The sequence below is a fragment of the Anser cygnoides genome, chromosome 1 (assembly GCF_040182565.1).
Source record: "Anser cygnoides isolate HZ-2024a breed goose chromosome 1, Taihu_goose_T2T_genome, whole genome shotgun sequence".
In the NCBI taxonomy this organism is placed as follows: Eukaryota; Metazoa; Chordata; class Aves; order Anseriformes; family Anatidae; genus Anser; species Anser cygnoides.
In genome coordinates this window covers 32,183,160-32,198,257 of record NC_089873.1, presented here as the reverse complement: position 1 = coordinate 32,198,257, position 15,098 = coordinate 32,183,160, and the positions used below count along the sequence as shown (strand labels likewise).

Sequence of the window (15,098 nt, the reverse complement as noted above, 5' to 3'; positions counted from 1 at the left end):
AAGAGAAGAGAAGAGAAGAGAAGAGAAGAGAAGAGAAGAGAAGAGAAGAGAAGAGAAGAGAAGAGAAGAGAAGAGAAGAGAAGAGAAGAGAAGAGAGGAAAGAGAGGAAAGAGAGGAAAGAGAGGAAAGAGAGGAAAGAGAGGAAAGAGAGGAAAGAGAGGAAAGAGAGGAAAGAGAGGAAAGGGAACGAGAGGAAAGAGAGGAACGAGAGGAACGAGAGGAACGGAACGGAACGGAACGGAACGGAACGGAACGGAACGGAACGGAACGGAAAGAAAAGGAAAGGAAAGGAAAGGAAAGGAAAGGAAAGGAAAGGAAAGGAAAGGAAAGAAAAGAAAAGAAAAGAAAAGAAAAGAAAAGAAAAGAAAAGAAAAGAAAAGAAAAGAAAAGAAAAGAAAAGAAAAGAAAAGAAAAGAAAAGAAAAGAAAAGAAAAGAAAAGAAAAGAAAAGAAAAGAAAAGAAAAGAAAAGAAAAGAAAAGAAAAGAAAAGAAAAGAAAAGAAAAGAAAAGAAAAGAAAAGAAAAGAAAAGAAAAGAAAAGAAAAGAAAAGAAAAGAAAAGAAAAGAAAAGAAAAGAAAAGAAAAGAAAAGAAAAGAAAAGAAAAGAAAAGAAAAGAAAAGAAAAGAAAAGAAAAGAAAAGAAAAGAAAAGAAAAGAAAAGAAAAGAGCCACACACCGATGTGTATTCTGGAAAAAAAAAAAAAAAGCTAATTCATAAGAACTAGCCAATGGAATGATGGAATCATGTCTTGTGTTTTTGAAATCTCTATATGCTGTAAAAATCATGCATGGTGAAACAAATCATCCTTTAAAGGCAGATGGTCAATTGAAATCAAACTCTTGACCTTTTTTTTCTTAAAGATAAGCAATAATTTATTTCTCTTTCATCTTCACAATTATCACAGACTGCCTAGCTACATGACCAATGCCACTACAGAACACAGGAGAATTGCCCACCTACACTTTACTTGGACAAATACAATTGCAATTTACAGATTAAATGTACTGTACAATGTGTTGTTGGAAAAGGTCATTCTTATCTATATGACGAGATGTGACATATGATTTATAAACAGATGCAATCTACAATGTAAAACTTCAACAATTTGTTAAGCCAAGAATACAGTATAAAGCATTTTGTTTTGGTATTGTATTGTTACTAAAGTAGAAAAAAGAAAACTAGAGAAATAAACCCAGATCTGAACTTAAAGAATATGTATTAGGTTAAGAAATTAATTGGTTTCTCCACTTTTTTTTTGTTTGTTTTGCTTTTCTTTTTCATTTTTTTTTTCTACAAATGAGTAATATGAATATATTGCAGGATAAGGAAAGACTGCCAGATAAAGAAGGTACCGTTATATGAAAAACAAATGAAAAATTACCAGGTAATTTTGCTTACAAAAAAGGTCAAACTATAAACAGTCACAAAATATATAAAAATGCCACATTGAACGAGGCAATCGTACTCTACCTAAACTGGTAGTATACTCTCTGAAAGAAGTTGCGTTCATACAGTAGTAACTGATAAAAAGGCATTGTGCACTCTTGTGCCGTCTGGAGATTTAGCACCATGTGTCATCAGTTCTTGGATTGTCATCCAGTTGTCCAAGATTTTCTTGTTTCTCTTTTTCATCATCTTTTTGTGACTCAGTTCAATAATGTTAATTTCCTTTTTGCCCTCGCTGCCACTCTGCGGACTTTCCTTGAGACACTCCAGCCTGCTACGCATCATGAACTCCCGTCGCCTCCTCTGCTCCTTAGCTCGCACCAAATGCTGCTTCCGCTCTTCTTTGCTCCAGTAGCGACCCATCTTCATCTCACTCATTGTATCATCATCTGTCGTCATTCCACTGCGCTCCTCTTTAATTTTTAAGGCACGTTCCTTCAGGATTCTGTCTCGAACTGGTCTCTTTGTGATATATCTCGTCCCATCGCTCCTTATTTTCACTTTCCATTCCATCTTAGGCTCCGCACACTTCTGTGAGTCTTTGCACATGCTCACCAGGCTGAGTTGGCTTTGGGCGTACTCCACAGCTGACTTCTGCTGGATCAGCTGCATGTAGCTTTGATAATGCTTTGCATGAGCAGGTATATTCCCATACCTGTAAGAAGAGCTGTGATATGGGGACAGGTAGGGAATGTGCTCGCTGCTCTGCTTTTCTTGGTCTGTGAATTTGCCACTTTCTGATGCCAGCACGGTGTCTTCAGCAGCACTGTTTTGTTCAGTAGGTTTGGTTTTGGCTGAGGTTGTCTCCTTGTTGCTTTGTCCTGAGGATGACTGATTAGCCACAATTGTGCTCCTCAGGTTCTTCCTGTTGGTGATGCTGATCATCCGCTGGAGAGAGTTGTCAGGGGATCGCTCCACGGTCAAGGGAGTGCTCCTGCAACTTTCTGCCGTGTTGTAGGCACTGGAGCTGTCCTTGTCGGACTTCTCCGGGTGCTCCATGATGTCATCCAGTTTGCCTCTTTGCACATCTATGCTGGTGTTGTAATTCCTGAACCCTTCATCATGTAAAGCCCAAATGTCTCCGTACTGATCCCTCACCTTTTGGAGTCGGTGAGCTTGCATAATATTCTGACATTCGAGTTCAATGTTCCTCAGTTCCTCATTGAGCAGTTGTAGCTCATGCTCCACCCCGTCTTGCTCTCTTCTGTTGCACTCTATTGTGCTGCTCGAGTAATACAGGTCGTACTCCCCATGGTTTCGAATCTTGCACTTCAGTTCCAGCAGCTGTCGAAACCTTTCACATTCCTCCTCTGGGTTCCCTATGAAATCAGACTCAACGTATTCCCCCGACAAAAAGCTTTCATTGCACTGGAGCTCAACACTTCCTAACGTATCCTGGCTGTGACCCAGCTCCTGTTTGCACTGCAGGGTAGCGCTGTTCTGCTCCTCAGGTGCATTTTCTTGCTCCGAGCTCTCATCATTACGCAAACTTTCATCTGTAGGTCCCACCCCACTGTCCTTTTCATGATTGTTGGATGATGAGGTTGCAGTGTCTGTAGTTCCATCCTCTTCCTCATGTTTCTTTGGCTAAACAAAGGAGCAAACCAAAGGGATTATCAAACACAGATCACATTACTTGAGAATATTTTCCAGCTCTGTTTTGCTTAAACAGCTGGGATCTGATTTAAGCTGAATTAAAACAGATCACTAAACAGCAGTCCTACTGCTCATGGCTTTTAAACATTTCTGAGAGTCATGCTGTGGTGGCCATACTGAGTGAAGCAGATGAATTACAGCACTAGTCACATATCTTCTAAAGTCTGGAAAGAAATATTTCCCTCTCTAGCTAAGCCATCTCTTCTCAGTGCTTAAAGATAATGATCACCAGATGGTGCACTGTTTTTGATTCTGGATTATGGCCAGAGACTGGTGGAGTTGAAATCTTCTCAAACTTGGGGAAAAAGCTTCAGTGCTGCTATCACTTCAGAAAAAATAGAGTATCAAACCAATCAAACAATGACTGGTGCAATATAAGAGGGTATAAAAAGACTACTTTCATCAATGGGACTTTTTTTTTTTTTTTTTAAACTAGTGGACTCTGTGTGCTCCATGGAGATGGGGCGGGGTGGGGGTGGGGGTGGGGGGGGATATGAAGCCTGCAGAGGGCCAGCCTGTTCTGCTACACCCTCCATGGCCCTCTCTCACATTTCTTGCTTTCAGTAATATTTTTCTGTAAGACTATTCATTTTGAATTCCAGGATTTTGCTCAAGTAGACCTCCCTCACATCCCTGGAGACCATTTCTATTCCCTAGTTGGAGTTTATATTCCACAGAAATAAAAACAGCCTTTTACCATTAAGTGTAGAACAACACTGAGTGCTTGCCATGGGCCTAATGTCAAGCTTTTAGGCTGTTGTTTTTTAATTCACACCCTACTCTTTGTACCTAACCTATTTATATTCTTTTATATTCAAAGAATGTGAGATAATGTCTCTCTGAAGAGACACATGCTTTTTATTTTTCAAACTGGATGTGAAAAGAATTTCCACCTACTCCCCTTACAGCGCAATCATACAGAGTGCAATTTATATGGCCTGTTTGCCAAATATCTAAGTGCACATAGTATCAACCAAATGCTTTTTCTCTTTTAGGAGGTATAATTGCATAATTATGTATAATGGTAGTAATAATCAGGAGAAAAAAGGTACAGTGCACCCAATGAAAGGGAACAAACTCAAAGAGGCCACTGTCATAATTCCCTTTTTCTCTTCTTTGACAGACAGTAAAACAGGATGAAATGTGTCTCCTATCTCCTCCTTTTCCCCTCTTCATGTGCACTCCATGATCACACACCCTTCAGCTGGTTTCCTTTCTTCAAATGCAAGAAAAAATAATGGCCTAGTCTCAGAAAAACAAAGATAACCCCCGCCCTCAAATACAAAGTAATAGTGGAATAAAATAAATCTTGAAAGAAACACAGTATCCAGAGACTCCAGTGTTTGTGACAGACCAGTTAAAAATCTCTGAAAGGATGTTTTAACAGTGTTTTCTCAGACAAGACTTGCAAAGGAAAACTTCTCTTTAGAATAGTAGCACACATTTTGTACTCATCCTTTTGCACACACATCTCATGCACTCATCATGCACAAAATGCATGATAACTGTTTAATTCTCATGCACCTTTGGTAGCCACACCTGCAATGTGTCAATTATTGTCTCTTCGCAAATGGGGGAGAAATTTCCCCCTTGAATTTTAAACATCATGGGACGGAATGTGTTCAGAGTTATTCAAGGGATTGTATAAAGGTTCAACGTTTCTTGATGTTGTAGGGTCAGAAATTTCTGGAAACTAGAGTTTGAAACTCTAAGGGACAAAATGTCATGAAAATTCTGCAAGTTTGTAAAATTCACTGGTACATATTTTTCCTATCTGAGATTCTCTTAGATCTTTCTATTTAGCCACTAAAAAGCAAAGGTATCTTGTTGTTACAGGAGGAAGGAATATGAAGAGTAGTACCAATAACACTCTAAATAACTAACTATGGCAGAATTGTTCTATAACTATCATTTACCTACTCCTTATTTCTTCAACTTATGCATTGCTGTGAGATAGCATAAAGTATACTGGAAGGGTTTGTTATTTTATTTTATTTTATTTTATTTTATTATTCTATTTTATTTTATTTTATTTTATTTTATTTTTGTTTTGTTTTATTAAGGCTTGTATATTTTTCCAAAGTGGCTGCAACAATTTGGTTTCATTTTTATGAGTATCTGGAGAAGTGGTGGGAACATACTGTCTTCATGCATTAGCTGTTTTTTTTTTTTAGAGCGACAAAATTTCATATTTTGCAGGGAGAAAAAAATTCAATGTCTACAGAATTCTTCAAGAAAACCAAGGGTAACCAGAAGAAGAGCAACCCAACCAGGTAAGTGCATTCACCAGGAATGCCAGAGATTTGGGTTTAATTTCATATTTTTCTCATTTACCTCTTCCAGGTGAGTGCTGCTACATAAGCTATTCTGGTCCCTTCTCTCACCTGTTTTGGAACTGCTCCAGTTTGTATTCACCTCTGCTGTCCCCAGATTTTTCAGCAGAGAAGTGACTCCAGTCTGGGTCATCTACACTGCACTCTGGAGACAGCACAGTGTCATCCATGATTCTCACTGCTCTGGAAAATGTTTAACAACTGACACGAGGGACAACAGCTCCTTCAGACCCCGGGACAGCCTTGCTGCAGAACGGCTAGCAATTTGGGTGCCTGCCCCAAATGTAGGGCTCCATCTACCCTTGTGAAGGAGGAGGGCTATTATCCACTTGCTGACCCTGAGGGGAAGCAACATAGAACAACTTGCATTCAATTGACTAAACAAATGTTACCCCCTAAACAGGGTGGCTTATACATACTGTGTGTGCACAGTTACATAGCTTCCAAAAGCTGAGCCACATGATGCTACTAGAGCTTTCTCTGCTGTCTCCATCGTGGCACCACACCAGCAAAGCATGTCTGGGCACATCTGAAAAATCCTTTAATGTATCTATTTGCACAGTGTTTGAAAGAGACTTTACAGTTTGGGCCCACAGAATCAACACTTTGAGAATTAGTGTCTTTTGTTCTCCTCACCACTTATCAACAATTTAAATTTTGCTTCTTCAACTTCCACATGCTCTAGACAGAGTGAACATAAGACACTGCCATCTACTATCCATAATTAATGCACACACACGATGCAATCAAAGCAAAATCCATCTTTCCAGTCTCAAAGAAATCAAATGGGTGGGACTGAGCTGATCAAAAGTGTCTATAGTACAGACACCTGAATGTCAGGTAGTCATCTGGGGTTCTCCACTCTGTCATGAAGAAACAAATGTCTGTACAGTCATATTCTTCTCAATCTAAAGCAGACATCCAAAGTAAGTTAAATACTTTCCCAGGATGTGGATATGTGCAAATAGTTCAATTAAGAAAACTGCAAGTAATACAGATATTTATTGTCTGTATGTTTTTGAGATACATCTAAAAAAATCCACTCTGACTCAAGTAAGGTAGTGCCTTGCTTTTGTATTCTGGACTTGTCATCTTTTCCAGGGCCCCTGAACATGTTCAGACTGAGCAGTCTTTTACACCATGAAATTATTTTAATTTTATTTTGAAAACTAGCAAGCTTAATATCAGGTTACGTCCCTTTTGAAAAACAAGAGATGGTCTCCAATTACCAATGCACTGCTTTTGTCAGTGTTATCTATTATCTATTCCAAACAAAGTGTTTGTTTTTAAATGTACATTGTCAATCTCTGCTACAATTATTTCTGTTTGAAATACCAAAGGGCTCCTTAGGCCTCATCTTTGCAGTGAGAACTCAGATAATGAGAACGCGAACCTGGCGGTGCGTACAATCAAGCAATAAATGAACCTCAAAAGATTCTGCATTTCAGCTCCAGCAAGCATTCATGCCTATAAAATGGCTAATCTTGCAGGAATTCAAGCACTGTTCTATTCTCATTTTCAACTTAGGATGTATACTGGGACTCAAAACCCAGGCTGCTACTAAAGTTTGAAAGCAGTGAGATTCAGTCAAGGGTTTTAATAAATCTAGCTGCTGGGCTCCCCGGTCAGCCTCTGACAGTGAAAGGAAGGCTGACCACATTGAGGGGAATTGCCAGTGGCAGGCTAACTGTGAGACACCCCTGTCACTGGGGAAGACTGGGATTGATTTCAGTGGCGCATTAGAAGGGAAAATGCTCTTCTGCAAACAATGCTGTTCTTTTGAAACAGGCCTCAAAAAGGAATTTCCCCCAGATATTTTTACTGCATTACAGCTTTGAATGAACTACAATGAATTACTCTACACAATTCTTTCTTTTCTTAATAGGTTTTGATATATTCCATGATACTGATAAGAATTTCTGTATGGCAAATCTATGGTATTCTTGTAAAAGTTATCAGTGCTGCACAATGGGCCACGATGTTCTGATGGGGAAGGAATACAATGAGTTATAAGAAATAGAGAATTACATCTTTCCTCTAGGTTTATTGGACTATCCTATACAGAGAAGATACAATTCTTGATTAAATTCCATAGAGTGGCTCAAAAACACAAAGAAGACATGACTGTCTACTTAATTCTATACTATTCTTCATTATAAACTGTACCATGTTTTTCTGTGACAGCTTGTACTACACGTTAAAATGGCATTCGGTAAAAAATACTCATATTTGTAAGGACAGTCTGCTATGATGTGCATTCTTTCCTGCAGCTCACAATATTCATGATGACAAACAATTATGAAGCCAGAGGACTGTGTCCTGGTTCACAAAAATTAAGCCTGGTGTTGGAGCAAAATCTCCATGGCCAACCAGGGAGCTTGAAGCTACTCTGCTTGGCTACTTGCAGCTGCAACAAGAGCAGTTTCATTACACCAATGTATTATGTGATTCACTCCAGGAAACCGCTAGGTTTCCTAGCCTAACAAGGAGTAAAGAACTAGTTTTCTGACTTGCCGAGTCACTACATAGAGTCTAGAAACAGCAGCTGTCACAAATTACTGATGCCCCATTACACATCCAGCTGCATTTGGTTGATTCAATTACTCATCAGAAGGGCAAAGAACTGTCTGGCTGTCCTAGAATTACTTCAAGCAATGCAATGTTAGACACCTATAGAGTACAACTGACCATAATCTTTTCAAGTGTAGCTCTCTTCTACCTTAATATAAAATCTCAACAGGGGAAAAAATACTCAGTATAAGATCTCAATGGAAAAAAAAAAACCACACACAAAAAAAACTCAAGTGGTTTGATGAAACCACCTCATAGAACATCACTGTTCAGTAATTAACACTAACCGCAACCCAAATCCAGTGAAAAAGTCAAGGTTTGACAGGATACTGGGAGTGGAAAATCACAACTGTGAAGTGATTTCGGAGGTCCGAAAATGTTGTGTCAGGGTTTAAAAGGGGTCTGTAGGCAGACCTGCTCAAGAATTTCCTCCAGAAGTGGGTGAAGATAGCACTGCACAAAGTAAAATGCTTTGCAAAGAACAAGTGTTCTTTGTGACAGGAAATCTTTGGGTATCTAAGATAAAATTTCTGGTTAAAAAAATAAAAAGATGCCAGATCTCAGTTCAAATTAGCTAGCAGTGCAGTATTTAGCACATTTGACCTGGGAAAGCAAGGCTTGGATCACTGCCTGGAAAAGAGGATCATAACTAAAAGGCCATTATACATTCCATTGCAAGGCTCCCTTCACCTCTGATACCAGAGTTATTCTGCTTTGTGCGATTAATTAAATGCTTATAAGATCAAGGATTTGTAATCTGATCTATCATATTCCAGATAATAGACTTAATTGCTGAGCTATTCTGTCAGTGTCTCTGTCCCAATGAATATTTAATTTGTGTAAAGTGAATGGCTTTAATGGGAGTTATCATCAGCACCAAAGCAAGAAGGGAGGTGGGGATAGAACAGGCTAGAAGCAAGTTGAGGCCCCCAGCGAGGACTTGGCAGTGCAGGATTTGAAGCCAGGTCTCCCATTAGCCAAATAAGTTCCCTGGTTTCCAGAAGAAGGAAGGCTTTCAGCCTCTCTCCCTCTCTTCACTTCAAAGAAAAATGCCTCAGGCTTTGCTTTCGAACAATTCAGAATGGGGAAAAAAATCAAGTTACAGATTTCTGTGGGTAGAAAAAGAGTTTCTCCCCAGTGACACATATACAGAAGCCAGGAGATGAGGTGGGATGTTATGTGCTCGGCTCCACATGGGTGTGCATGCTGACAGATCATCTGGTTCAGGTGTGGATAAGGTCACTTACGCCTTCCACAAAAAAAAAAAAAAAAAAAAAAATGAACTGAGAAGATTCCCTGATGAAACTGTACTGCTGAGAGTGCACATGTATCGTCGCCGCAGCCCCATGACTAACAGCACATATGGGCATGTAAAAGTTAGGATAACAGCAAGCTGAGACTATATTAACAGTATGCTTCTTTGCCTCCATTAACAAAACAAATGATGAACTGTGCACTGTTGGTGTAAGAAAAATACTCTTGTATTACCAAAACACCTGTTGTTTCTTTTAAACACCGTAATCTAAAAGTTAGATTACACACTGCACAGGCCAGCTCATACCTTGCAAATGTACAAGAGGAGCACCTGTCCCTGTTCAGAGCTCTACATGTCACATTAATACAATCCATTAAAAAAAGACATAAAATATAACAACATAAACCCCAAACACTTCAGAATTAAAGAAAGTAAGAAATAATATTCTGAGAGCTCAGAGAAAATGAGAAATCTGCACTTATCACAGTTTTCTAAATTGTTTGCTAACTTGGCCCAAACATCTATTGTTCTGCTTTGACCTACAGCACACTGGAGTTCAGAGCATCCGAGAGAAAAAATTCTATCAAAGCTTTTGACTCCACTTTACAGCATGCCATTTCATTCTCTATTAGTAACAAGGTATGCCTAGCAAAATTTCAAATAACACATTTAGTGGCAGTCCTACCTGCTCCACCTCATTGGCTGTGTACTGCATCGCTTCATTATGCTGCTCTTCCAACATTTCTAAGTTCAACTCCTCCAAGAATTCATTCCTTTCATCATCCAGCCACCCTTCCTCCAGCTGCAAAGAATACATTAGTACATTATATTATGTCAGCAAGGATGCACGCTAAAATAGGGTAAACCCAAATGGCAATGCTTGACTAGTTCTTTTTATCATAATGATTCACTTCAGAAAGCCAGGCGGTAGGAGTCCGCTTCTCAAAAAAGGAGGAAGAAAAAGAAGGATAAAAAATGGGACTCTTATGCCTTTTATCCTTTCTTGAAACAGTATGACTGATTTTCTCTCATAATGAAGGAGACTGCACAGCACAGACATTATTTCTTTTCAAAAGGTATGAAAGGCAGAGCGCATAATCCTGAAGCTGTCATGTTCATTACCGCCAAGAGCCACAGTGCCAAAAGAGTGGCAATGTTACTAATAGGGCCATGAGACAACTGGGCTCTTTCCTTTAACAACCTCCACCCCAGTGCTGTGCCCTAGTGCTGCATCCTTGATAGATGCCTTGTGTTGCATTTCTACTACAGTTTTCCCGTTGATCTTCCAGGTAAACAAACAAACAGAGGAAGGTGACAGACAGATGCAGTGACTTGAAGGGCGGTTATTTTTGTTCTTTCAGCTTGCCTGGAAACAAGCCTCAACTGTTTGTTTGTGTTTTTCCCTAAGTGTAAAATAATACTTTGACATTTGGTGAAGGTAGTGTTGCAAAAGGACATGAAGGGACACTGTTTTCTGTCAAGTTAGTATATCCTCTCTCTTCTCCACAACCCTGCATTGGGTTTACGTCGCAAGACCAAACAACCTTTGGAGCTTTATTGTTCTTGCTTGCCTTTTTTTTTCCCAGGGAAAGCATGAACACAGTCTTTCTCTACCATAAAGGATGCAATTTAATTTCTCACATTTGATGAAATTGCAGAGATAACCAAATTGGGAGGATGAAAGATGAATCTCACTTGGGTAAATCTGCTGCTTTGATCATGGTAGACCCTGTGCCTAACTTAATGTGAATCCTTATGTTATAGTTTTTAGAATAACAATAATATATGCCTTAGCATACACATGCACTACATACATTCCGCGCACATACACATGTGAATGCACATGCCTGTGCCATTTGTTTCCATATTAAACAGGTTATGTGCTCCTCTGGTACTCTGCTTCAGAACTTAATTATCCATCAGTATTCACTGCACAAATAAACGGTCAAAGAAGTTTTTTTTCCCTGTTTCTGAATGAATGTGCTCAGCAGTCAGCCTTTGAGAATGCAATACTGCCATTACCATTTTCTATCTAAAAATAAAAGCCTGCTTAATCCTTTTCTCTTTTACCAGAGTCAAAGCAAAACAGCTACCTGATATCAGTTTGTGGACAGCATGATTTCTGATGTACTACGGCTACTTCTTCAGTTTTGCCTAATTATGTTCTCAGAACACAATTTAAACTAAATTAAACTAAGCAACAACAAAAACATCACGAACGAAAACACACTATTTTGTGTGATATGAAAGTAGCATCTACATGGGAAGCTATACTGATATGCATAAGTAATTCCTTATCTTATATTGATATATTTTTTTCATGTTCACCAATCTAAATAAATACAGACAACTAACTTTCCTTGTGCAAGCATTTTCTCAGTCAGTGGGTTTCTTATCCCTACAGAAAAAAAAATATCTTAGGGAAAAATCATTTAGAATAATATTGAAAAAGCCTTTCAAAACTTCTGCAACTTCCAATGCATGCTACGATTTTGCAATATAAACTGATGCACAGCTTTTTTTTTTTTTGCTATACTTTTTGTCATCATTTTTATGGGAGCTGTTTAGATTGATGAAAAACATAAAGGAAATAAATGCTGAAATTGTGAATCTTATGTAAGTACTGGATTGAAGTAGAGATTCCAAGCGGCACTGAATTACACTTACTCAATTTAATTTATACAGAGTATGCAGCTAGCGAGACCGAGAAATATCAGATCAATAGCATGAGAGACAAATGGCAACATAACCAACTTTGCTTGAATTGCTGACAGATGGAGAGAACAGTGACAATATAATGTCTCTTTTGTTTTGCAATGGCTTATAAACAGAATATAAGGGGAAGTACAAAAAGTACTTTTCTTCCAGTCTACCTCTCCTTAGTTTGATGATCAACCTAACACCTTCCGCTACAATGACATAAAACATTCTTGTCATGGCATAATTTTATTTTTAACACCATTGAAATATTCCTAAAAGCTTTTGAAAATGTACTTCCTGAGATATGATTTGTAATGTACAACCTTTTTTTTTTTTTTTTTTTTGTGACCAGGGCCCTTTGAAAACAATTAGACCCAGAGCTCATGAATGGTGTTGTAGTGAAATTCCCATAACTGGCACATAAATGAACAGTTTACAAGTTTACATTCTTGCTTACAAGTGCATGGGATAAAAAGGGCCATCAGCAGTGAAAAACTACAGCTTTGTGTAAGCTCATATAAATGACTGAGGTAAGCATGGGAAGTTTATTCCCAGAACAAAAAAGAATCATCAAACAAGTAATGCATAGTTTTCAAGTTCTACTTCATATTTTACTAATATCATATTAGTGCTCTCAGCTTTATTTGTATATCTGCTTACTTTGTCTGCTGGAAAGGAATTGCCTAGCTTTGGGCTAACAAGCCCTGGTAATAACATATTATTTTCTTCGTTGGCTAAAAAAGGGGCAAAGTTCTGCAATTATCTTTTGCCTCCTTTTGTCAGGAACCTTGGCATTCCTATTTCTCAGCAGTTCATTACTTACGGTGATAGTGAATGTACAGTATAACCCAGGTCTTGGCTCAGTGCATCTATTTACTCTAACCTGCAACTCTGGTCTTGCTACCAGCAACACAATTTTCTTGCATTCATCGCTGGAGAGCAATGCTACTGCCTCTTCCCGATTCTGGACATCTTGGCCATTAATCTAGAAAACAAATGAAAGTGGCACATTAGTTTCTATTTCCACAAAGCAACACACAATAAAGGGCAAATATCAGCTCATTTGTGGTGAATGTATGGACAATGAAACTTGCACAACGGGCTCATCTTCAGCCCCTCAGTGGTAAGTGCCTTCACTCAATTATGCGCTTACTGTAAGAGCCATATCGATCGTTGAAGGATGGCGGACATCAGAGGAAGCAGTTATGTTCATAAATGTCCAACCTGCGCCCTGGTAACATACATCTAGCAACACAATTAACCAGCCCCTGACAGGTGACGTTCATCTTTCTCCGTTCAGAGTAATGGAAGTGTCACTCTGAGATAATAGTGCTGGTGGAAGCAAGACTGGTAATACCACAGCTGAAATCAGTCACACTGTGCGCTTGTACAGAGCCAATTAGAGAGCTGCAGCATTATCTCTCACCAGGCAATACTTACAGGCCACTGCTTATTGCTGCTCCATTTAATCATTTTATATTTGTGTGGACAGCTTAGTATCCAGAGCCACACAAAACATATGTATCCCCCTTACAAGGGGATAATCAAAATAAAAGCAGTTTGTGTTTTTTGTGCTATCTCTCTGCTGTTCCGTCACCTCATCGGAACAGCCACATCCATGACTACATCATAACAAACACGTTTTACATTGTCCAAAACCCCTTCTAGGGGGAATCAAATATGAACTGTATTTTCCGTATGTATTTACTTTTGTCCAACCGATATCAGAAGAAGTGGATTATTCTCATTGTGGCAGCAAAAAAAAACAAACCAAAACAAACAAACAAAAAACTGGTCTATTTGAAATTGGGTGAAAACAAAACTGGAAAGCAGAACAAACTCAGGATATTCTTTGATTACGGGGAAATAAAACCTTGCCCAATATTTAATCTCTTGCAAGGGTTCAGTTTCAAAGTAGCAGGAACTTTTTGGCTGGAAAGAGCAAGTCCTATTTCTGCATGCACATTTGGCCTGAAAACTCTGACACAAAATCACAGCTTTAATTGAGATTAAAGAAAACCCTGTGTACCCTGGACATCCAACTGGCAATGAATAAATGTCTGAGACACTACACTGGCTTCACAAAGGGATAACTGTGGTCTGTAGGAGACCGGTCAATTATTTGGTGACACAGAGCTGCCCTAACCCAAAAAGCGGCACCACAGCCACAGAGAGCCAGGAGCAGATCTCCAGCTTGTCCAAACACCCCAAGCCACAGTGGCTGCTCCAGCAAGTCCTATCATCTGGGCAACTGCCCCTTGTCCCACCCCAGAGACCACAGCCCTGCTGTCCCCACACTAGCAGCACATCACTGGGGAATGAGCAGGATGTCAGCCTGTCCCATGAACAGCTCGCCCCTGGAGACACCATTTATTAGCCTGAAGGTTCAAAGCTAAAAATAGCAGAAATTTAGGCAAGTCTCACTAGGACTGTCCTCATAAAACCTTTCCCTTGACTTCATAATATTTGATGTGAAATACCCAGACTTTTCTCAGATGCTTAAGAGGACTGAGAAGGTGACGGAAGAGGTGTGAGGTTTTTGAGAATGAGAAGGGGACAGTTCCAGTCTTGTGAGGAAATCTGCTGTAATTTTCTGAGAAATACACAAGACACAGCCTTAACCAATGCCATCTGCTGCCCACAGAAAATGCCCCCATGCTCACAGAGTCTTCTTTCTCCCAGCCTCAGTGTAATCCCCTGTAATGACACTGTCAGCTTCTATTTCTCTGAGTTATCTCATCAATAAGAGTAGATAGAGGGTCAATGTGTTTTCAGATATGAAAGTAAACCCCACATAACTCTCTGGGTGTTAACTTTAATGATCAAACTCATAGCTATATATCAGCACTGACATTAAAGTAATGCTCCAGCCTACAAAAAGACGGCAGAATTACCTATGCTTTCTCTCACCCCTGGACTCTTTACTCACAACTGAAATGAATTTCATTAGGAATTTGAGAATGTTTGCCTGAATTGCTCTTGGCTCTCCACTTCACACAGAAATTTTGGAAAGAAAGGAAAATAGCAGGAAATTAATCTACCCTCTATTTACTTACTTTAAAGTGCATAGAGGAAGAATGAAAGTGGTTTCTACTTGGTTGAATAAACAAGATTAATATGTTTTTTAATGATTTCTG

General features: G+C 39.2%; 1 protein-coding gene across 5 annotated transcripts in view; it reads right to left on the bottom strand.

Moving 5' to 3' along the window:
- Nucleotides 1-1,335: 1,335 nt before the first annotated feature.
- PDZRN4 (PDZ domain containing ring finger 4) overlaps nt 1,336-15,098 on the bottom strand; it is a 269,511-nt gene continuing 255,748 nt past the window's right edge. For all 5 annotated transcript variants that reach the window (XM_066991970.1, XM_066991964.1, XM_048065897.2 and 2 more), the window contains 3 exons: nt 12,845-12,946; nt 9,947-10,063; nt 1,336-3,033 (listed from right to left, as the gene is read on the bottom strand). In XM_066991970.1, coding sequence (XP_066848071.1) covers nt 1,507-3,033; nt 9,947-10,063; nt 12,845-12,946 — 1,746 coding nt within the window. In that variant the 3' untranslated portion in view covers nt 1,336-1,506. The remainder of the gene's footprint in view (nt 3,034-9,946; nt 10,064-12,844; nt 12,947-15,098) is intronic.